Here is a 25093-nt window from a genome sequence, read left to right on the forward strand (position 1 = left end):
GCAACAATTCAACTATCCGTAAACAAATATAGCGATTAACTGACAGTTGTAACAAAATAACAATTCCACATGTCGTTGCATTGAACTTACACAAACATGTCCTTGTAGAAATGTTAGATGTTTTACAATGCGATCATAAAATGTAAACTTTATATTTAACCCCAAAATGTACGACCACGAACTGCTGCTACGAGAAATGCTGCTTTGGAAATTAACCGTAACTACAGGAGAACATGCGCAAACCAATTCAATTCATGCAGCTGTTGGGCTCGAGGCAAAGAAAAAATGACATTAAAAAGAGGTTCAACACCTTAAAATAGTTTATTATTTATGTAGAAACCAATGACATGTTGGAAATCTAAACCTGCTAATCTCAGTACAGTTGAATGGATCAACAATTAGCACAAACAGTAAATTAAATGTACAATGCTGAGGAAAACTGAACAATATGCAATCTTACATTGGCAAATTTACATTGAAGTTTTTGATGTAGTTTGAGGTTACAGAGAACTGGGAAACTTTTACCACACTGCATACAACTAAATGGCTTCTGTCCACTGTGAAATCGCTCATGTGTTTGGCAGTTGTCCTGCCTTGTAAACATCTTGCCACAGAGTCTGCAACTGAAAGGTCTCTCACCCGTGTGAAAACTCTGATGTGACTTAAGTCTTTGTTTCTGAGTAAAACTTTTCCCACACTCAAGACATCTGTATGGCTTGACTCCAGCATGAGAGTGCTGGTGTGCTTCAAGTTGACAATGGCGGTGGAAGCTCTTTCCACACAATGAGCAGATGAACACTTTTTGGTTTGGTACAGCTCTCCAAACATTTACCATCCTCTTTGTTTTCAATCTGTTCTTATTAAGAATATGCTCTTGGTTGTGTGAGTGTGACTCTGATGTGCTCTCAGTTGCTCTCAAGAGCCCTTGTGACGAAGGTCCTGGCTGCTGCAGTCTGGGATGTAAAATGAAGCCCTCCCTCGCAACATGATACAGAGTATCTCTGTACTGCCCCTGCACAGCATGTATGGACTCAGACATGGCATCGTCATGATACACAGCATTGTTGTTTAATGTCCGGAAATTAGGACAGAAGGGGTTACCGTGCCCTTCTTGGTTTATGGAATAGAAACATACAGTATGACAAAACATACACTACATGACCAAAACTATGGGGACACCTGCTCGTCGAACATCTCATTCCAAAATCATGGGCATTAAAATGGAGTTGGTCCCCCTGTGCTTCTATAGCAGCCTCCACTCTTCTGGGAAGGCTTTCCACTAGATGCAGTTAGAACATTTCTGCGGGGACTTGCTTCCATTCGGTCACAAGAGCATTAGTGATGTTGGGCGATTAGGTCTGGCTCGCAGTCAGCATTCCAATTCATCCCAAAGGTGTTCGATGGAGTTGAGGTCAGGGCTCTGCAGGCCAGTCAAGTTCTTCCACACCGATCTCAACAAATCATTTCTGTATGGACCTCGCTTTGTGAAAGGGGGCATTGTCATTCTGAAACAGGAAAGGTCCTTCCCTAAACGGTTGCCACAAAGTTGGAAGCACAGAATCGTCTAGAATATCATTGTACGTTGTAGCGTTAAGATTTAACTTCACTGTAACTAAGGAGCCTAGCCCGAACCATGAAAAACAGCCCCAGACCATTATTCCTCCTCCACCAAACTTTACAGTTGGCACTTTGCATTCGGACTGCCAGATGGTGAAGCGTGATTCATCACTTCAGAGAACGCATTTCCACTGCTCCAGAGTCCAATGGCAGCGAGCTTTACACCACTCCAGCTGACGCTTGGCATTGTGCATGGTAATCTTAGGCTTGTGTGCGGCTGCTCGGCCATGGAAACCCATTTCATGAAGCTCCTTGACGAACAGTTCTTGTGCTGATGTTGCTTCCAAAGGCAGTTTGGAACTCGGTAGTGAGTATTGCAACTGAGGACAGACAATTTATACGCGCTACAGCACTCGGTGGTCCCGTTCTGTGAGTTTGTGTGGCCTACCACTTTGCGGCTGAGCCGTTGTTGCTCCTAGACGTTTCCACTTAACAATAACAGCCCTTAGTTGACTGGGGCAGCTCTAGCAGGGCATAAATTTGATGAACTGAGTTGTTGGAAAGGTGGTATGCTATGACGGTGCCACGTTGAAAGTCACTGAACTCTTCAGTAAGGCCATTCTACTGCCAATGTTTGTCTATGGAGATTGCATGGCTGTGTGCTTGATTTCATACACCTGTCAGCAATGGGTGTGGCTGAAATAGCCAAATCCCCTAATTTGTAGCAGTGTCCACATACTTTTGTGTATATATAGTGTATCTAGACAATGCTCCTAAGAAGTTATTACGTTTGCTTGCTCACCCTTAACAATACCCATAGTTATGCATGATATGTGATACCTGAGATGTCCATACTAGGGTGTAAATTGACATCTCTTTGTAGATTTATTAAAACCAAGTTAAAATGGATAATTGAGTTAATGGGTAGAAAATAACAACAAAAAATGACATTTACAGTGAGAGAGAGTGAGGATAATACAGAGGATCCGTTTTCTGAGTAGCCTTGAATCTTAGTGGGACGTTTCTAGGTACAGGCTGATTTATTCAGGCAGTATAATTCATAGTGAGATTAATAGTCAATAGTCAGAGACTTCAATCCAAAGACTGAAATTAACTGACTTTTAAAACATTCCATACTAGTACACTAATGTTAACCTACAGCATGTACAAACAGTATAAAGATCTTGAGCTATGCCATGGATTCTGTGTTCAGTTCTGACTGTATCAGGGACAGAAAAGACCGTGAATTTGGAGTGACAGATCATCAAAACCTGGTATCATAGAGATGCATTCTGGGATGGATACCTCAATGATATGGGCAGCTTCTATCATGATGTGTGCCCTCTCCATCCCTGACATCCGGCTCCAGCCCTGGTAGGCAGACTGGGCTGCCTGCACTGCCTGGTTCACCTCTACAGACCCACAGAGTTCTAGCTCACGCAGGACCCGACCTACCAGCACAAAACAGCAGCGCTAGTCATACACACACACACATATACTGGACAAACTATCTGACATGCTATGACAAACATGACAGAAGTTATATCAACGTAGTACAAGGAAATTGTGTATTCCTCCACTCCAGTGCAGGGTATATACGCATCAACTATGCCTATACCCATTCAGCTTAGTGTGACCATAACAAGGAAACAGTGCACAGTTTATGACAGGATACATGATGCGTGTGTGAAAAACAATTGGTTTTCAGCCAGCTTAATAAAATGACAATGACTTCAGATCAAAGCCCAACAGTGGAGATTAATCAATATAAGAAAGCATTTGGGGTTAACATCAATTAATATAGACCTAAGATCAATTTCAGTTTTTCATTAACCCTTAGTGGGACTTTTGTGGGACTTTGACCTCCACAGTCCCCAATGAGGCGCAACCATAGAGATAGAGGACTCATCTTCGTATCTGTGCCATTATAGCGTCTGTGACAGCATGGGCAGCGCCATTGGTGCTATCTCCATTTTAAAGTAGTACCATTTTTTTCTACACGATTGGCTGATCCTTCCTGATGACCCGGTTGGACATGACTCCAACAGGGTCACCAGGAGGAATCAGCCAATAAAGTTGGAAGTCCCATCCAGTTGACTACATTAAAATGGTGGAAGCCCTCAAAGGTGCTGCCCATGCAAACACAGCCTTTTGGCGACTAGAGGCCTCTATCATTCTCTATGGACGCTAAAATTTGTAAGTCGCTCTGGATAAGAGCGTCTGCTAAATGACTTTAATGTAAATGTAAGTAGCACCGCAGAGAGTAGAGCCCGGTTTCTGATGCATCATTCCTATAACTGCCAACGGTGTCACATGCGTTTCCCAAAACACCACGTAGGGAGAAAAGTGTCTACTAAGTATGTCGTTGGAGCATGTATCAGCAGAGGTGTTATGCCGGTAGGGGGCACGTGCCCCCTCAGATTTGTCCTGTTAATAATTTGCTTTGTAATACTACTAGCCACCTATCAATTTTATGAAGTTGGCTTTAGCTAACCCAGATAGGTTCCTTGGACAGTTGGTCATTATGACGTTGGGAATTTGAGACAAAATATCTAAAGGATTGTATTATTAAACAGACTTTCCAAATGTGGGTCTGTTGTAGAACCACTTCCTCTCTGCTTAACTCATGTCATGTGTGCCTCAATTGGTAGAGCATGGTGCTTACAATGCCAAGGTTGTGGGTTCAATTCCAACAAGGGACCAGTACATGTCTCACATGTTGTTGCACTGCATTTACACAGAAAAGTAATTGTAGAAAAGTTAGACGTTTTACAATTCAAATTTAACCCTGAACAAGCAACTGAAATGAACTGTAAATACAGGAGAACATGCAAAGCAATTAGAGCCTCACATGTTGCTCTCTTGATGAGGCAAAAAAAAAACATGGAAAAAAAGGATTAACATCTTTAATACTTAATTCATAATGCAGAAACCAATGACAATTTGGAAACCTAAACCTGCAAATCTCAGTACAGTTGAAAGGCTCAACAATTAACATATGTAAACAGTTCATTAACTGTACAATGCTGAGGAAAACACTATACAACATATGCAGTCTTAAATTCTGACATTGGCAAATTTACATTGATGTTTTTGATGTAATTTGAGGTTACTGAGAACTGTGAAACTTTTACCACACTGAACACAACTAAATGGCTTTTGTCCACTGTGAAATCGCTCATGTCTTTGGCAGTTGTCCTGCCTTGTAAACATCTTGCCACAGAGTCTGCAACTGAAAGGTCTCTCACCCGTGTGAACACTCTGATGTGACTTAAGTCTATTTTTCTGAGTAAAACTTTTCCCACACTCAAGACATCTGTATGGCTTGACTCCAGCATGAGAGTGCTGGTGTGCTTCAAGTTGACAATGGCGGTGGAAGCTCTTTCCACACAATGAGCAGATGAACACTTTTTGGTTTGGTACAGCTCTCCAAACATTTACCATCCTCTTTGTTTTCAATCTGTTCTTATTAAGAATATGCTCTTGGTTGTGTGAGTGTGACTCTGATGTGCTCTCAGTTGCTCTCAAGAGCCCTTGTGAAGAAGTTCCTGGCTGCTGCATTCTGGGCTGTAAAATGAAGCCCTCCCTCACAACAGGATGCAGAGTATCTCTGTACTGCCCCTGCACAACATGTATGGACTCAGACATGGCATCGTCATGATACACAGGATGCCTCTCAGGCTCCACTTTCACAGTGCTGAATATGTCATCCAGTGGTTTCCCTACAATGGACAAAGAGTTACAGGAAGGATGAGATGGGATGGGAGTGGGATATTGATCTGCCTGAGATGAGAACATCTGTAAGCATCTCCCTGTAGAGTAAGACCCATCTGGGTGGCCTGAATTATTCCCACTTAGTCCTTGTGTAACAGAGGACCACAGCTGACCATCTCTCTCGTCCATTCTAAAGTCCACACTGTCTGCGATTCCTGGATCTTGTATGGTTCCCTTGGCTACATGTTCTTCCACCTGCTCTGCTTTCACCAGAAACTCCAGTCCACCCCTCACCTCTTCAAGGTGTCCAGACCTCTGCAGCTCATTGAAGCTCTCTACTGGGTCCTCTACAGGAATAGTTTGGGATTTCTGGTCCTCTTCATCACCTGGAAGTAGACAGTTTATGTAATTTTGAGAAATTATAAAGTCAAATAAGCAATAAAACAAAAACACTGAACAATGCAAAATAACCTGACTTGTACCACTAAGAGTAAGCTTGCCTCTCACCTTTTTGTGGAGTCCCACTCCCAACCGGAATTCCCTCAGCATCTTGCCTGTCATCTGTCACTCGTGTTGCTGCTTCTCTTTGAGCTTTCCTCAATTCTCTTTCCATCAGCTGTAAACTATTTTGAAGACCTTCTATCTCATTTTCTTTCTGACACATTTCAAGCCGTAGCACGACGGTGCCCTCGTCTACAAGTTTGGTTATTTCTGCAACAGCTGACTTTGTTAGCACGTCCATGATGGCAGCTATTTGTGTACTGAAAGAAACAGACATTGTTTAAAAAAAAAAAAAATCAACGTTGTTACACAAAAACGAATATGTAGTGCTTCTGTGAAATGTTTAACAGAATCGTTTCTACTATTGTACAGTTCCTTGAAGCTGTCTGGAAGCATTGTTTGTGAAAAAAAGTTCTCTTCCGGGAAGCTTGATAACGGAAATGACGACAGAAAGGGTTACCATAAACTTTCTAATAAATGCCCTTAAAGGTGGATATTTCTGTGAAATCAGTCATAAATAGCTACTTGTAAAATTGAAAACACAAATAAGACAATCAGTTCTCTGCAGAACACGTTTTTTTTCTCGCAAAACCCGTTAAAAATAGAAAATGCTTTGGTTTATGGAATTGATACAAATAATGACAAAACATCTCTAGACAATGCTCCTAAGAAGTTACATGTGGTTGCTCATCCTTCAATCCATGGTTATGCATGAGATGTGATACCTGACATTTCCATACTTGAGTGTAAATTGACAACCCTTTGCATATTGATTGAAATCAAATTAAAATTGTAAGTTAGGTTATCTTAATAGGTTGAAAATAGCAACAAAAGGGAGGACATTTACAGGGAGAAAATCAGTTTTCAGAGTAGCCCTGAATCGAAGTGGGACAGTTCTAGGCCCAGACTGAATTATACAGGCAGTATAATTAATAGTCAGACTTCAATCCAAAGACTGAAATGAACTGAGTTTTAAATTCCTGTCTGCACTTTCCTGGTTCACCTCCATAGACCCACAGGGCTCCAGCTCCCACGGCACCCAACCTGCCAGCACAAAACAACAGCACTAGTCATATAAAACACACACTTACTGGACAAACGATCTGACATGCTGAGAAACATGACAAGTTATATCAACAAGTAAATTGTGTATTCCTCCAATTCTGATGTAGGTTATAATACCCATCAACTAGGCCTAATAGTCATTCAGCTTAGTGTGACCATGAGAAAACAGTGCAAAGTTTATGACAGGATACATGATGTGTGCATGTGACAAACAAGTGGTTTTCAGCCAGCTGAATAAAATGACAGTGACTTTTGATCAAAATCCAACAGTGGAACTTAATCAATAAAATTAAGCATTTGGGGTTGTCATAATTTAATATAGGCCTTAAATCAATATATGTTTGAATAAACCCTTATAAAAGTGGAGAGCTTTGAGACTACACTTTAGAAACCAGGTAGCTCGTAAATCGGCTCAGTGGTTTACAACTTTGATTTTCACTCTGTCTCCGCACCAGAAGTTCAGCGGGACTTTGCCATCCACGATGAGGCGCAATGTAGAGCCGCAGAGAATAAGGACTGGTATCTGCTGCATCGAAGTCACTTGCGTTACCCAAAACACCACATAGAGAAAACGTTCACTAAGTGTGTCGTTGGCGCATGTGTTGATACCGATGGGATCGAAAGAAAGGCAGCGCTGCTCTCAGATCAGCTTTATCCATTCATATCTTACCTTAATATCAGAATTATTTAACGTGGTCTCGGGACAATTTGTATTATTCTGTAGGTAAATATGTAACACTACATCAAATACAACAATATTTACCAAATAGACTAAAGTAAAAAATAATAAAAGTAACACAATAAGAATACCAATAACGAGGCTATATACAGGGGGTACCGGTACAGAGTCAGTGTGGGGGGTACAGGTTAGTTGAGGTAATTTGTACATGTAGGTAGGGGTGAAGTGACAATGCATCGATAATAAACAGTGAGTAGCAGCAGTGTACAAAAGCACACTGTCAATGTAAATAGTTCGGTGGCGATTTTATTAATTGTTCAGCAGTCTTATGGCTTGGGGGGTAGAAGCTGTTGAGAAGCCTTTTGGTCCTAGACTTGGCACTCCAGTACCGCTTGCCGTGCAGTAGCAGAGAAAACAGTCTACAACTTGGGTAACTAGAGTTTGACAATTTTATGGGCTTTCCTCTGACACCGCCTATTATGTAGGTCCTGGATGGCAGGAAGCTTGGCCCCAGTGATGTACTGGACTGTATGCACTACCCCTCTGTAGCGTCTTACAGTCAGATGCCGAGCAGTTGCCATACCAGGCCGTGATGCAACCGGTCAGGATGCTCTTGATGGTGCAGCTGTAGAACCTTTTGAGGATCTGGGGACCCATGCCAAATCTTTTCAGTCTCCTGAGGGGGAAAAAGGTTTGTTGTGTCCTCTTCATGACTGTCTTGGTATGTTTGGACCATGATAGTTCGTTGGTGATGTGGACACCAAGGAACTTGAAACTCTCGACCCGCTCCACTACAGACCTGTCGATGTTAATGGGGGCCTGTTCAGCCCACCTTTTCCTGTAGTCCATGATCAGCTCCTTTGTCTTGCCCACATTGAGGGAGAGGTTGTTGTCCTGGCACCACACTGCCAGTTCTCTGACCTCCTCCCTGTAGGCCGTCTCATTGTTGTCGGCGATCAGGCCTACCACTGTGGTGTCGTCAGCAAATTTAATGATGGTATTGTGTTTGGCCACGCAGTCGTGGGTGAACAGGGAGTGCAGGAGGGGCTCATGTACCCACCCCTGAGGGGCCCCGTGTTAAGGATCAGCGTGGCAGACGTGTTGTTGCCTACTCTTACCACCTGGGGGCGGCCTGTCAGGAAGTCCAGGATCCAGTTGCAGATGGTGGTGTTTCGTCCCAGAGTCCTTAGCTTAGTGATGAGCTTTGTGGGCATTATGGTGTTGAACGCTGAGCTGTAGTCAATGAACAGCATTCTCACAGGTGTTCCTTTTGTCCAGGTGGGAAAGGGCAGTGTGGAGTGCGATTGAGATTGCGTCATCTGTGGATCGGTTGGGGCGGTATGCATTTAGTATATGTTAAGTTACATTGTGCATGGAATAGCGGTTGTACAATATCATACGAATTAGAGGACGTATAGTATCATACAAGGTCAACAGCATACACATTGGATGAAGTAACTTATCACAGAGACAAATAATTAGATGTATAGCGAAAGAACGCCTGTGTATAAAGTGATGCGGAACGGCAGAAAAAGCATCCAACATCGCAAAGTCTGTAAATAAGGAGCATTGTCAAGTGCAACTTTATTAACCATTTTCAGGGCTGCCTACTTTTGAAGAAAGCTTGGAGTGAGATTTGTTATGTGAATTTCACTGCCCCTTGACATAACCCCTAGATGGGAGTCTGGGTGTCCTCCCCCAGGAAAATGCTACTGTTCTAAAGCTTATTTCTTGCAATTCTACGTATTTTGACATGGCTTAGGCCTATGAGCAGAGTGGATAATAAGGTGTATTCAGGATGCTTTGAACATTAAATGAACACTCAAAATTTGACGTCTTTGTTATTGAGATTTTTGGGGGATTACATTTAAAGTATGCTAATGTTTTACTTTTTTTAAAACTTTATTTATAGCTTTTTAGATAACAAAAACAGTACAACCCCAACCCCTCATTCTCCCATCCACTCCCTCCACCTCTCAACTCCACTCCCTCCCTCCAAACCAGGTCTCTATAAAAGTTAAATAGGAAAGAAAAACAGAAACAAAACAGTAAAAGAAACAAAAACAATGGGGAAAGAAAGTTACATAAAAATGATCAGCAAAAATGGCCACTAGAACATACATGACTGCTTACCAAACTATGAAAGTTACACTAAGAAAAAGACAACCTGGTCCCCATTAATACAATACGTGGAGAGCCTAAGTCTAACTTTTGTTGGGACCCATACACTGTGTACCTAACCTTCTCCAGAGGCAGAGATGACATCAGCTCCTTAACCCACTGCATAAAAGAGGGTGGCTTGGCAGACTTCCAGTGAAAGAGGACAAGGTGGCGAGCTAGCAGCTTGGTAGCATTCTGGTCTAGGGGAAGTACCCCAAAAATGGCAGTGACCAGGTTGGGGCTAACAGTTGTATTACACATACGTGAGAAGCCACTCAAAGATTGGCATGATCAAAACATGTGTCCCACAGTCGCTGGACTCTGGTGGCATCTCAATGCTGGGAACAGATGATTAGATGTTAATGGAGAGAAGCCTCTTGCTTGTTTAGGGCTAAAGTGACTTCGGAATTGGGACCAGATTTTAAGGGAGTTCTTAACAATGGGGCTCAAAACATAGGTGCCAAGGTTCATGGGCAGTGGGGAGCACAGGAGCAAGACCGGAGAAGTTGGAAGGCTAGACTGTAACTCCATGACGGCGCAAGTTGGAACATCCTTGTTTTCAAATGTAGAAACCCAATAAACACATTTAGATATATTTGCTGACCAGTAGTAGTGTAAAACATTGCAGGCTTAGGTCTCTCTAGATAAACCTCTCTCATTCGTGGATTTGACTTATTCTAAATGAAGTTTGAAATGTAGCTGTCCAGTTGTTTGAACATCAACTTTGGCAGAAAAATGGGAATAATTTGGAATAAGTACAAAAACCTAGGTAGTACAGGCCATCGTCTTACCAGAATAAATGCGACCTGTTAATGAAATGGGAAGAGACGACCACTTTATGAAATCCTGCTTAGTGCGCTCCAGGAATGTTTTGAAGTAATGTTTTAACAGAACCTTAAATGAGCGCGTGATCTTTATCCCCAAATAAGTAGAGACCTCATGCTCCACCTTAAATGGGGAATTGGCATACCCAATTCCTTCTACTAACTGATTAATGGGAAGGAGCACACTTTTTCTTAGGTTTAACTTATAAACCAGAGAATGTCCCAAAACCTTGTAGCATGTCCAAGAGATGAGGTATAGACTCCACAGGGTTAGAGCTGTATAAAATATTGTCTGCATATAAGGACACCTTGTGAGTTGTTTCCCCTAAATACTCTCCTCCGCCCGCAGGGTGATAGCAAGAGGCTCAATAGCCATATCAAATAGGAAAGGGGATAAACAGCAACCCTGCCTTACCCCTCTGTGGAGAGGGAAGTAGCTGGAGGTAACATTGTTGGTGTGAACAGAAGCCACTGGGGGCGGGTACAAAGTCTTAATCCAGGAAAGGAATGACGGGCCAAACCCAAATCTCTCTAGTACTGTAAATAGATATTCCCACTCAACCCGGTCGAAAGCCTTCTCAGCATCAAGAGAGATGACAACCTCTGGCTGTAGAGTTGAGTGGGCAGAATGAAGAACATTAAATAGCCGGTGTATATTATAGAAAGATTGCCTAACTGAGATAAATCTGGTTTGGTCAGAGTTAATTATATTAGGCATCACTGTCTCTAAACAGTGCGAGAGGACCTTAGTGAGAATTTAATAAATCGCAGCACAAAAGGCTTATAGGGAGGTATGAGGCACTCTAGTGGATTCTTGCCTTTTTTAAGCAAAACCAAAATAGTCGCCTGGGTGAGTGTCTGTGGCAGTTTCTGACTAGAAAGGATTTCATTGTACATTGAGCTGAGGATAGGGGATAATTTAGAGGAGAATGCTTTATAAAATTCAATAGGGAAGCCATCAAGCCCAGGGGCTTTACCGCTCTGCATGGACTGGATTGCCAGAGTAGCTTCATCATCACTTAGAGGCATCCATGTTGGTATGTTCATCTGAATTGAGACAGGGGATGTCCAGATTGTCTAGAAATGCATGCATTCGAGATGTGTCAGGAAGAGCCTCTGACGAGTAAAGAGCAAAATAGAATTGCTTAAATTGATTGTTGATTTCTTTGGGATTGGTAGAAGTTGAATCAGCTGCAACACAAATTTCAGGTATGGTGCTGCTTGCAGCGGATTGTCGAAGCTGGTGAGATAACAACTTGCCAGCTTTCTCGCCGTGTTCATAGAATCTTTGCCTCGACCTAAACAGAAGCTGTTCCGTTTGTTTGGTGGAAAGATTGTCAAATGCCGATTGGTGTATCAGTCTCTCTTTGTAAAGTTCAGGAGTCGGAGAAGAGGCATATCTGTTGTCCACATCTAGAATGAGTTGAGATAGCTCCGATAAGCATTTGGTGCGCTGTTGTCATACGCTGTGTATTAAATCATTTGGCCCCTTAGATATGCTTTTAACGACTCCCACAAAGTAGAGTGAGACACGACAGGGGTTCAGTTGATCTGTAAAAAGACATCAATGTGAGTTGATATGTATTTTTTAAACACACTACAGGATAGTAATAGTGGGTCAAGTTGCCACACGCGTTGTGACACAGTACTGTCCGGAAAGCGGATATCTAGCTGGACAGAGCTGTGGTCTGAGATAGCGATGCTGTGATATTGGCTATTAGTTACAAAAGGAAGAATTCTATTGTCCAGCAGGAAAAAGTCAATCCTAGAGTATGAGGGGTGGATTGGAGAAAAAAAAAAGAGTACTGTTTAGCAGTGGGATTGCTCCTCCATGGATCAGACAAATTATAGGATTCTAGAACTTGGTTGATTACTGCGCCTGATTTTGAAATTACATTGTTGGGCTTCGGTCTGGATCTGTCTAGACTTGGATGCAATACACAATTGAAATCACCGCCCAGTATCAAATGATGAGAGTTAAGTTCGGAAAGTGTTGCGATGAGGTCAGAGAAAAATTCAGCGTCATCCCAATTAGGACCATAGAGGTTAGCCAGAATAACCTGTGTGCTAAACAATTTACCCATCACTATAATATATCTGTCATTAGCATCTCAAATTACTTTGGGGACAAAACGGGGTGCCTTTTCTGATAAGGCTGCCCCTCTGGCCTTAGCACCAAAGTTGTAGTGAAATATTTGGTCTACCCATCCTCTCTTTAGTTTATCATGGTTGCTGGACCGGAGATGGGTCTCTTGGAGAAAAACAATGTCCGGACTTAAGGAATTAAGATGAGCATACACTCGGCTACGCTTGACCACCTGGTTAATTCCTTTCACGTTCCAGCTGATAAAGCATGTGGAGCCTAGAGTATGTGAATTAGGCATAGTCATTACAAATGAATGTTAGTACGATCACATGGCCAGTGTGCTGAAAGGTCAGAGTAATAAAATATAAAGAACATTTAAAAAAAACAGCTAAAAACAGCAAAATGCCCAGAAGAAAACCTTGGACCCTTATGCTGGTCTTCCCCCTGTTAGAAGGCTGCACCTACCTCTCCTAGACTAGAGTAAAATGCTACCATGTTAAACTGAACCTCAGTAGAGCTCTATCCAGGACGAACATAATGAAGTTTACACCTAAGGAAGGGAATTCTGGAGGGAACCACTTCAGCCATCCAAGGTATCTTATGCAATATGCATATTTGAAGGATAGTAAACCAATATATAAAAAAGGAGGTATATGTGCTATTGACCCAAAACATTGCTGCCCATCTAAAGTTCACAAAAGAGCATCTGGATGTTCCACAGCGCTACTGGGAAAAAATTATGTGGACAGATTAAATGTTGAGTTAAGTTGTTTGGAAGGAACACACAACACTATGTGTGGAGAAAAAAAAGGCAATGCACACCAACATCAAAACTTAATCCTAACTGTAAAGTATGGTGGAGGGAGCATCATGGTTTGGAGCTGCTTTGCTGCCTCAGAGACTGGACAGCTTGCTATCAGACGGGAAAATGAAATCCCAAAGTTTATCAAGACATTTGGCAGGAGAATGTAAGGCTATCTGTCAGCCAATTGAAGCTCAACATAAGTTGGGTGATGCAACAGGACAACGACCCAAAACACAGAAGTAAATCAACAACAGAATGGCTTCAACAGAAGAAAATACGCATTCTGGAGTGGCCCAGTCAGAGTCTTGACATCAACCCCATTGAGATGCTGTGGCATGACCTCAAGAGAGCAGTTCACACCAGACATCCCAAGAATATTGCTTAACTGAAACAGTTTTGTAAAGAGAAATGGTCCAAAATTCCTCCTGACCATTGCAGATCAGACTACTACAGAAAACATTTGGTTGAGGTTATTGTTGCCAAAAGAGGGTCAACCAGAAAGAGGGTCCAAGAGTTCACATATTTTTCCCACCATGCTCTATGAATGTTTACACAGTGTGTTCAATAAAGACATGAAAACGTATAATTGTTTGTGTTATTAGTTTAAGCAGACTGTGTTTGTCTATTGTTGTGACTTAGATGAAGATCAGATTTTATGACCAATTTATGCAGAAGTCCAGGTAATTCCAAAGGGTTCACATACTTTTTCTTGCCACTGTACATACACATACATACTCCAAGAACACCAAAAATTGACTGGCAAACGCTTGGTAATTACGACCCGTCCTGCAGTGTTCGCTCGGCTATACAACCTGCAAACCCGTGCCATCCGCCACCAAGCACCTGGGCGGAACAAACAGTCAAATAGTAAAGAATAATACACATGGTTCTTTGGTAGTATAAACTTGTATGTATTAAACATGCTCACAGTATGTTAGTTGGGTATCCTATTAAGGCATGGAGAGAGCTCGTGGTTAGACTTTGGTGGCGACTAGGCTAATTATTACCGCGCCACCTATCACCGTGGCTGTACAGCCGCATCTAGTTGGTAAAAGCTAACTTTGCCATGTACTGTCAATTAAATACGGTAACGACCCTGGGTTTATAGGCGCGGATATCGACTCTACCGCACGAGCATGCTTTTGCGGCACAGTCGATAGCGCGCTGGATTTCGGCCTAGAAGGTCGAGGGTTCGAAACCTGCTCCCTGCTGTTTCATTACAATACTTCAAAATATATTGTACTTGTGTGAACATGTCACCCTATACATAACATCATTGTTCATAACGTTAAGTTACTGGATGAATAATTGTCATTTTTTAGCAGCAGGGTGGAGGCATGTTTCTAATCAAGACATGAATTCACTAGTTGGTCCTTGGTCGCGTTAGCACAGCTAGTGCATTGTCACAGTGTGAGCCCACAATGGCTAGTTAGTATTATGTCGCCTGTCCTCCTGTGGATGTAGGTGCGCGACAATGTATTATTTGGCCTTGGTTGGATCTAAGAATGTCTTCTGCTCGCGGGAGGGAGTAGTTATCGTCAGTACAGGTGGGTAAACAATGCCGAACTTGGTGTCCAGACAGCGGTGTAGGAGCCACCTCGCCTCGTTGAAGGCTGACTTCTTCATGACTTCCGCCATGTAGTCCGAGTAAATGAGAATATTACGGCCGCCGTGGGTGATGGGAGCCGCTCGCACTGCCTTACGGAAGACATCCTCCTTCTCCTGAAGGTAGTGGAATTTAACTACTATGGGTCTGGGCGACTCTCCATTCTTCCGTGTGGACTGTATGTTTCTGTGCGCACTGTCAAGGGTGGGGGCGTAATCGCATTTCCTGTAGCAGTTTAGCTATGGACAGAGTAGGCTGCATTCCGCTGACCTGGTAAATAGATAATAAAATGCCCTTTAGACGACCCTTACACTCCAACCAAATAATTGTTATATTTATTTTCCCCCTAGAATCAGGTCACCCTAACAAACTTACATGCTGTCGGTCTCTATCTGCTGCCTTTTCGATGTCACAGCCTAAATGCCAATCACCAAACGAGAAGACAAGTGTGGATTAAATCAATTTTAGTACATGCTGTCAAAAGGCTGCATTCTGCAATAGAGACGGGAGTAACAGCAAACTCATTTTGTTGACAACATTGTACATAAAACAGCGCTACCGTGTTGCTCTATTAACAGTTGTATAATCTCCGCGGAGAATGTTCTCTCTCTCCATTCAGCGCCACATTAATCTCGAGTGTTTCTTCTTTAAAACACCCATCCAATCATCTTGATCCATTACATAACTAGACTAATCATATGCTTTAATGTGCCACAGTTCACAGTGCCGTGTCAAGACAGGCCAATAATGATAGAGGTTCCGCTTGTGATGTTATTAAATTGCAGGTGCAGATGCTCCGATTTCAAAACCATTTAGAGCACAGTTGAAAATGACTAATTTGAAAAATAAATGTGAAAAATAAAACCAGTACTTTTCGATGCGTGAGAAGAGGCTCAAATGCGTGTCTCACGGCCAATGCGTTAAAGTTGGCAGCTCTGGGTAAGGCAAACAGTTCAGAGATTTAACGATGCTCCTACGAAGGATCTAACGATGAGCTTAACCTTAAACCGGGCCTGGAGCAGCAAGTCTCAGCCTCCGGGCCAAAACAACTTTTGAAGCATTTTTCTGACAGTCGCACTTGGGACAGTGGACACCTAGTTACAACGGGAAGAAACAATTAGGCTATTATTATCAGTCATGTCAAAACCAACAGGGTACAAAATCCTCAAGCAGTAACGTTAATCATGCAACTTATGTTACAAAAGGCTCTGCACATCCAGTAATCCTAGCTGGCAGTCGAACAACAATTCAACTATCCGTAAACAAATATAGTGGTTGATTGAGTAAACAAATATAGTGGTTGATGGACAGTTGCACATTTTGTTGCATTGCATTTACACTGCAAACTCCTTGTAGAAATGTTAGATGTTTTACAACGCAATCAGCAAATGTAAACTTTATTTTAACCCCAAAATGTACTAACTCGAACTGCTGCTACGATCATGCAACAAAGTAACACTATTGGATGTGCTACGGAAATGAATCATAAATACATGAGAATATGCACAAAGCAATTTAAGCTAGCATGCAGCTGTTGCTCTCTTGATGAGGCAAAGATACATCACATTAAAAAGAGATTCAACATTTTAGTGGCACCCCAGTCTCCTTTTCACCTCATTTTACACCTGATTTACTTAACTATGTATACCAAATACTTATATATATATATATACATACACACACTACATACTTGACTGTATGTTTGTTTATTCCATGTGTAACTGTGTTGTTGTTTGTGTCGCACTGCTTTGCTTTATCTTGGCCAGGTCGCAGTTGTAAATGAGAACTTGTTCTCAACTAGCCTACCTGGTTAAATAAAAGTGAAATAAAAAAATAAAGGCACATGTCAATAGGTGGTCCAGGTAAGTCATGACAAAGCACAAGTAAAAATGTTTTACCCTTTAGTTTGTCGTGTACTTTACTGTATTTATACTTGGGATATCACTATTTAAAAATCACTGGATGACATCTTGAAATACTTGGAAACTTAATCCTGCTAATCTCAGTACAGTTGAACAGTTCAACAATCTATATGAACAGTTCATTAAGTGTACAATGCTGAGGAAAACACAGAACATGCTATCTTACATTCAGACATTGGCAAATTTACTTACATTGATGTTTTTGATGTAGTTTGAGGTTACAGAGAACTGTGAAACTTTTACCACACAGCACACAACTAAATGGCTTTTGTCCACTGTGAAATCGCTCATGTGTTTGGCAGTTGTCCTGCCTTGCAAACCTCTTGCCACAGAGTCTGCAACTGAAAGGTCTCTCACCCGTGTGAACACTCTGATGTGACTTAAGTCTTTGTTTCTGAGTAAAACTTTTCCCACACTCAAGACATCTGTATGGCTTGACTCCAGCATGAGAGTGCTGGTGTGCTTCAAGTTGACAATGGCGGTGGAAGCTCTTTCCACACAATGAGCAGATTAACACTTTTTGGTTTGGTACAGCTCTCCAAACATTTACCATCCTCTTTGTTTTCAATCTGTTCTTATTAAGAATATGCTCTTGGTTGTGTGAGTGTGACTCTGATGTGCTCTCAGTTGCTCTCAAGAGCCCTTGTGAAGAAGGTCCTGGCTGCTGCAGTCTGGGATGTAAAATGAAGCCCTCCCTCACAATAGGATGCAGAGTATCTCTGTACTGCCCCTGCACAGCATGTATGGACTCAGACATGGCATCGTCATGATACACAGGATGCCTCTCAGGCTCCACTTTCAATGGGACAGTGCTGAATATGTCATCCAGTGGTTTCCCTACAATGGACAAAGAGTTACAGGAAGGATGGGATGGGATGGGAGTGGGATATTGATCTGCCTGAGATGAGAACATCTGTAAGCATCTCCCTGTAGAGTAAGACCCATCTGGGTGGCCTGAATTATTCCCACTTAGTCCTTGTGTAACAGAGGACCACAGCTGACTATCTCTCTCGTCCATTCTAAAGTCCACACTGTCTGTGATTCCTGGATCTTGTATGGTTCCCTGGGCTACATGTTCTTCCACCTGCTCTGCTTTCACCAGAAACTCCAGTCCACCCCTCACCTCTTCAAGGTGTCCAGACCTCTGCAGCTCATTGAAGCTCTCTACTGGGTCCTCTACAGGCATGGCTTGGGCTTTTTGGTTCTCTTCATCACCTCGAAGTAGAGTAATTGTAAAGTTAAATAAGCAATAAAACAACACCTTGAACAATGCTAAATAACCTGACTTGATAGCACCAAATGTCAGCACGCCTCTTAGGTGCTTTTAGCAACTCGGGTGTATTTACAACATGGGTGTGGTCCTTTGTAGCTCAGTTGGTAGAGCATGGTGCTTGTAACGTCAGGGTAGTGGGTTCAATTCCCAGACAACCATGCAAAAAAATATATGCATGCATGACTAAGCTGCTTTGGATAAAAGAGTCTTCTAAATGGCATAAATATATATATATATATATATTACATACACTAACCTTGCTTTCAATTGTATCTGTGGGAAGCCAGAAGTTACAACAGACCTGTTTAACCCAATGAGTCCCACTGTAATGTGATGCGTTTTGGACTTTAACCCCTTTTAAACATTGTGTGTTTCAGCTACAGACTACTGGGTTGTACCATTGGATTCTTACAGTTCTTCTGCATAGGTACCAGATATCATACGTAGTTACCAACCATTAGTCTGTGATTAACAGGGGCTGAGCTAGAGTGGTGTTTGTGAGACAAGGGCAGATCCTTCAGTGTGTGTAGAATAGGAATGGTTTGAGCTACAAACTATTAAAAGCTATCTATGAAAAGCTTAGACTCTCACCAACACATACGGAACATTTTTCACAAGCTACACAAGGGGTTCTTCTACATAGAAGTCCATAGGAAATCCCAGGACATAGTGTCTATAATACTTTAACAAGCTCACAACTAGTTTTCACTGACTAGTTGGATATTAATTTCCCAGTGAGCAAACAATTTCTGTACTTACAGCATTAATATCAATTCATTTTTTAATCAGGATTTGCTTTGGCAGACCTTTAATTGACATTAGCCAATAAAACTCACGGATGCAACTATTTGTCAAATTGTTTTATGTTCTACTTATACAATGGGTGGGTCTAATCCTGAATGCTGATTGATTAAAATCGCATTCTGCCTGTGTCTATTACACAAGTTACCACCAGCTAAATCAATGAAGTTAAAATGCCTATTTACTCTGTTCCATCTGACTGTGCAATCCAGTCTCATCAACCCAGACAGGCAATTTATACACTTAATCTCCACTATAAAAAGCATCTAGACATGATCTCACATTTCTTTTAGACTAACATTTAGATTTCAACAGCGGAGATTTGTATACACCTTGTTGTCTGTCTCACCGACATTTGCAACATGGTTTCCATATTCAAATTCTATCTCCAGCTGTCCCATAGTAATGAACGAGTCGGGACGAGACAGACAGACGGGCAGTGTTTCCCAGGCAGTCGAAATCATGAATCAGCTGGCATCCTTTTTATGAATACAATGGAAAGCAACGCTAGTGTATGTCAATTTACCCGCGTTGCTAAAAGCACATACTCTTACCTTTTTGTGGAGTCCCACTCCCAACCTGAATTTCCTCAGCATGTTGCCTGTCATTTGTAACTCGTGTTGCTGCTTCTCTTTGAGCTTTCCTCAGTTCTCTTTCCATCAGCTGTAAACTATTTTGAAGACCTTCTATCTCATTTTCTTTCCGGCACATTTCAAGACGTAGCACGACGGTGCCCTCGTCTACAAGTTTGGTTATTTCTGCAACTGCTGCCTTTGATAGCACATCCATGATTGCAGCTATTTGTGTACTGAAAGAAACAGTGTTAGACATTGTTCTTCAAATAAAATCACTGCTGTTATACAAAATCGAATATGTAGTGCTAGTGCCTCTGGGAAATGTTTATAACGGAATCGTTTTTAACTACTGTACAGCTGATCGAAACTGGCAAGCAGCATTGTTTGGTAAAAAACAAAAAAGAAGTCTGGAAAGATGGATAACGGAAATGACGACAAAGGTTTACCCTAAACTTCTTCTTCGGTGAGGTTTAACGGAGGTTGGCATCCAATACATTACATTACCGCCTCCAACATAACTATTTTTTTATTTAACTAGACAAGTCAATCCCGAAGAACTTAAAAACAAGTTCTTATTTACAATGACGTCCTCCTGGGGAACAATCCGTTGTTCAGGGCCAGAATGACAGATTTGACCTTGTGAGCTTGGGGATTCGATCCAGCAACCTTTTGGTTAGTGGCCCAATGCTAACCAAACTAATGCTAACCAACTAGTCTACCTGCCGCCCCATTACACTTTGTGATACAAAATGTGCAAGGGGAACCAGAAAAAAATAAATGTACATTTTTAATTACCCTACCAACTAACAATACTCATTAAAACCCAACACCTTATTCCACTACTTTAACCCAATCTGAATCAGGTCAACAGCCTGAGAGGCAGTGGCGATTTTAGCATGTAAATCTTGGGGGGGGGGGGGTGGATGCATGCCAGCAATGCCACAACACTAAACAATACATTAATTGCACTATAACGGTGACAAACGGTGCCCACAAACAGCCTACATAAAGCTGACCCAACAGCAGTCTCAACATCTTGCCACTGCTACACCTGGCTATCAGCAGAGCCTTGTCTGGCAGCGAAACAGTTCATTCAGCCTCATTTACTGCCTTTAAAAAAAACATAGCTGATATGGCTGACTTGCTTAAACAAATGTGTTTTCTAATGACAATTAAGATGTACAAACTATGGCATAAGGGAAAGACAAGCAGATAAGAGGCAATCTGTAATTTCAATTAAGACATTAATGAGCGAGCTAGGACGGACGTAGGCAATATAACTATTTGTTTAGCACTTTTGAAACATACAGCGAGAAACTTCAGAACATAGGCCGTTCTTACAGTGTTCTCCCTGTACACCAAGTCAGAACCGTAGGATAAATAAAGGAGGCATATAAGCAGACAATGAATGCTCTTACAATATTGTAATGACCCTGGGTTTATAAGCGCGGATATCGACTCTGCCATTTGAGCATGCTTTTGCGGCACAGTCGATAGCGCGCCGGACTTCGGGCTTGAAGGTCGAGGGTTCGAGACCTGCTCCCTGCCTGTTTCATTACATTGGTGTCGGAAGTGATCGGACCTTGCATCCACGACAGTGCGTGTGCTTGGCCGGTGAGCGCGTTCCTGTAAGACGTAGAGTCGCAAGCTAGCGCGAGGACGCGCTCTTTGAAAGGAGGGAGCAGTGTAACGACCCTGGGTTTATAAGCGCGGATATCGACTCTGCCGTTTGAGCATGCTTTTGCGGCACAGTCGATAGCCCGCCGGACTTCGGGCTTGAAGGTCGAGGGTTCGAGACCTGCTCCCTGCCTGTTTCATTACAATATCAATGATTACATTTCTCTAAAACAGGTTATAGACTACATGTGCACTACCAAGTCAGAACAGTAGGTGAAATTAAGAGGGGTAAATAGACCAAATTATTAGGTTGAGGCACATGGGCTACTAACATCTTCCTACACAACATACACTTAGTATTACTTTCTTAGCTACAGTATACATATCTCCCTGGCATATTACATAATTTATGCAGCAGCATGCAATACATTTTTGGACTCACCTTGTTGTGCTGTGCTCACTTGAACAGGAGGGTGGTGTGGTGGTCCTTCGAGGGCAAATTTTGTCAAAGTCTGGCTTTCTCTGGATTTATGTTGCTTTCAAAACCACTGGGAACTCAGGAAAAAACAAGGTCGAATCATGATGACGTCATTGATCTTCAGGTCGTAGCTCTAGAAAGAGCCTGGATTTACAATTCAGAGAGTTGGATGACCGTTCAAAACTTATTTTCACAGTTGGAGCTTGTTTATTTACGGCTTCCCAGTTGTCTTCAACTCGCTGAAGTCAAGTTAACAGTTTTTTTGAGCGCGGCACAAATCATGCTTCATTGATAGCATGGCCAATGTTGAATGTTTATCATTTTAAATTTGGAAAAGAGCCCCTTAATCCCAGATTTGGCACCACACAGCCACTCCACTAAATAGCAGGCTAGTGTTTGCTTTGCAATGCTTGCAGTTAATGTTAGCCACTGTCACTGATTCCTTCCAAACCACTCATTGTTGAATTTGCAATTTCCAACTTGTTTAACGTTTAAGATTTTGAAAGTATGATGTTGACATGATCAGTCCAATCAAAGCTACTGTACATATAACGTGATTTGACGTAATTTTATCTGTGGCCAATGACCTTGAGCCTTCTTGGATGGGCACTTCTAATGTAACTCTATGGCAGCACCCAAAGGGCTAGAATTTTGTAGCTCTCCCCTTAGACTTGGCAGTGATGTAGTGTCCCCATGAGGGACAGAACACTGAGCCAATCACGGCGCAACACTCCGTATTTTCTACTCGCTTGCCCCACCACCACAGAACGCACTGAGCTCAAGCTTGGCTTTGCCCACCTCCTTGCTTGTTCTGCCCACTATGCTTAATTTTCTCCCACTGTAAACTATACAGATGAACTTTCTTGGGTAAATATATTTTCTACTACTCAATATATGCTGTAACCAATGTTCCCTCAAATTTGTTGTTGCACGGAGTAAATTTTAGGTCTTGTGGGCGAAAATTTGAACATTGGGAGAATTTTGTGCAACTTCTGGCACGTTTTTACAGTGTACCCTTACAGTGTTAGACAGTAGCCAATAGGCTTTTGTGGCCTTTTGAGCATAATGTAGGCCTACCAACAAATCCAATACCATTCACATGAAATACCTTTTAATTTCTATGATATAGCCTACAGTAGCCTATTTGTGGTGTTCAATGCAGGCCTAAATTGCATGAGACTTTTAAAAACGTTTTTACATTATGAAGGGCTTGACATTAATTCATTACTTTTTACATGGTCTGTAACACCATGGGCCAAATAGGTGACTGTACATTGCATTGTATTGTGTTGTATGATGCAAGAAAATAAAATGTATTTTTATTACTTAACAGAGAATTAGACAATATTGGCTACCCCTCTGTCAACTGGTGTGTTTGCATATTCAAACCTGTCTCAAAATACAACACTGCCCCTTTAATTAATTAAGACATAAGCTTTTTACCTGACTGGCTTTTCAAAGACAGCTTTTTATTTTTTTATTTAACCTTTATTTAACTAGGCAAAACAGCTTGAAATGTAGCCTACACATTTTGTGCTCTTGTAGGAAGCAGTGACTCTTCATTGCTTTACTTACCTATAACTGGACTTAACTCGCTAACTAGCAAAGGACATCAACACATGTCCACAAGCCCGGCTTTGCGCTCTAATCGGAATTGATCAATTTTGCACGTTCAACAGCAGATATGTACTAAACTTAATATTCTCTCAGGTCATCACCAGGCATTTTAGAGTTTTCTTGCAATTCGCTGATCGCAAGTGCCCTCCTCTTCCTCCAAGTGCTTCCCTGTAGCTGCATTCATGGGCATTGTTGTGACACTCGCCTCCTGAGTCTTTACCCTTTTTCTCTCCATCTCCTGTCTGGTTTAAAATGTATTTAGGTTGTAGTAACAGGTGTCTTTCTGACTGGATGTAAGGCGGGCGAAGACAGATGGCATGTAGTCTGAGCTCAGGAGTTGGCATCAACTAAACCAGGCATTCCCAAACTGGGGTACGTGTACCCCCAATGCAGTCGGAGCTACGCCAAATAAAAATGTGATTCGTCACATTTTCAAAACAGTCCATTTATATTTTCCAACGGGGCTATACATTTGGGTGATTTTTTTTTTTTTTTTTAAATCGCCCGAGTAGCCTCTTCTCACTGCCAAAAATAAAATTAAACCGTCTAGTGTTCAGCGAAATTACACAATGTCAAATACAGGTAGGCTAGTTAAATAATAAACATCCAATCACATTAACCGTTTCTCTCCCGCTGGAATTTCACTAACGGTCCGTATGTAGCCAAACGTAGCTGCTGCTCATTCCGTTTGGTTGAAAATTGATAAATGGTTAAAAAAAAGTAAGGCCCACGTCCATAGAGACTCATACCAACTCTACTGGTAGTACTAATACTACCAGCAGTACTACACCTGCACCTGTCAATGACAAGTTGTTCTGCTTCCACGAGCACATCCAATGCTAGCATCAGTAATTCTACATTTGTTGTTAACCCAGATAGCATGGACACTGACAGTTGTGAATCTGATGCAGCCGAAGAGCTACTTTCTCCTTACCCGGGACAGCACCGAACAACAGACAGGGACATTGGACCATCGAAGAGGCACAAATATGATGATAACTACATTGATTTTGGGTTAACTTATATTGGGAGTCGTGCCTTTCCTCAGCCACAGTGTGTTATATGTGCAAAAGTACTATCACAACTTGATGAAACCTTCACTCTTGCACAGACATTTAGAAACACAACATGCCAATTTGAAAAATAAACCACGGGAGTTTGAGCGAGAATTAAGAGGACTTTGGAGTAGTAAGACATGTATAACAGCAACATATACCATTAATAAGAAGGGGCTAGAAGCGTCTTATATGGTGAGCTACTGAGTGGCTAGGACAGGCAAGCCCCATACTATTGTGGAGGACTTAATTCTTCCTGCTGGGACAATGCTGGGGGGAAAAGGCCTTCATCAAACAACACCGTTTCACGACGCATCAGTGACATGGCGGGAAATGTTTTGAAACAATTACTGCTTCGCATACAAGCCAGTGAATTCTATGCGTTACAGCTGGATGAGTCAACAGATGTGGCGGGCCTGGCACAGTTCCTGGTATATGTCCGTTACGTTTATGGGGGGGGGGGGGGGGTCAATTAAGGAATACATCCTCTTCTGGAAACCCGGACAACAGGATCGTATATTTTTAATGTACTGGACAGCTTTGTGACATCAAATGGACTTTGGTGGTCAAGATGTGTTGGCATCTGTACTGATGGCGCAAAAGCCATGAAAGGGAGACATAGTGGAGTGGTAACGCGCGTTCAAGCAGTTGCTCCCGACACCACTGCAGCATCCACCGAGAGGCTCTTGCTGCCAAGGGAATGCCTGACAGCTTGAAAGACATTTGACACAACAGTGAAATGTTTCACTTTGTTAAGG

General features: G+C 42.1%; 3 protein-coding genes across 9 annotated transcripts in view; all 3 read right to left on the reverse strand.

Moving 5' to 3' along the window:
* aldh9a1b (aldehyde dehydrogenase 9 family, member A1b) overlaps nucleotides 1-16636 on the reverse strand; it is a 29902-nt gene extending 13266 nt beyond the window's left edge. Inside the window, exons 1-2 of one of the 2 annotated variants that reach the window (XM_029705379.1) lie at nucleotides 16347-16636; nucleotides 91-101 (exon numbers count right to left, since the gene is read on the reverse strand). The gene's annotated coding sequence lies outside the window, so the exon portion shown is untranslated. Of the gene's footprint in view, nucleotides 1-90; nucleotides 212-16346 lie in introns of those variants that run through there. The other variant, XM_029705377.1, reaches the window with a different exon arrangement.
* Nucleotides 4448-6648, reverse strand: LOC115157274 (zinc finger protein 160-like). Its single transcript, XM_029705391.1, has 2 exons — nucleotides 5779-6648; nucleotides 4448-5657 (listed from the first exon to the last, which is right to left on the reverse strand). The coding sequence occupies exons 1-2, from the start codon at nucleotides 6047-6049 to the stop codon at nucleotides 4615-4617; spliced, it is 1314 nt and encodes a 437-aa protein (XP_029561251.1). The 5' UTR covers nucleotides 6050-6648; the 3' UTR covers nucleotides 4448-4614.
* Nucleotides 6691-25093, reverse strand: part of LOC115157273 (zinc finger protein 567) — a 29602-nt gene continuing 11199 nt past the window's right edge. Inside the window, exons 1-5 of one of the 6 annotated variants that reach the window (XR_003868408.1) lie at nucleotides 19548-19995; nucleotides 17112-18134; nucleotides 15557-16091; nucleotides 15373-15413; nucleotides 14279-15267 (exon numbers count right to left, since the gene is read on the reverse strand). Coding sequence is in view for 4 of the 6 variants with exons in the window: in XM_029705386.1 (XP_029561246.1) it covers nucleotides 15196-15267; nucleotides 15373-15413; nucleotides 17112-18134; nucleotides 19548-19824 (1413 nt within the window). In the remaining 2 variants the exon portion in view is untranslated. Of the gene's footprint in view, nucleotides 6817-14278; nucleotides 16092-17111; nucleotides 18135-19547; nucleotides 19996-25093 lie in introns of those variants that run through there. The other 5 variants (XM_029705386.1, XR_003868407.1, XM_029705389.1 and 2 more) reach the window with 5 other exon arrangements.

The sequence above is a fragment of the Salmo trutta genome, chromosome 21 (assembly GCF_901001165.1).
Source record: "Salmo trutta chromosome 21, fSalTru1.1, whole genome shotgun sequence".
In the NCBI taxonomy this organism is placed as follows: domain Eukaryota; kingdom Metazoa; phylum Chordata; class Actinopteri; order Salmoniformes; family Salmonidae; genus Salmo; species Salmo trutta.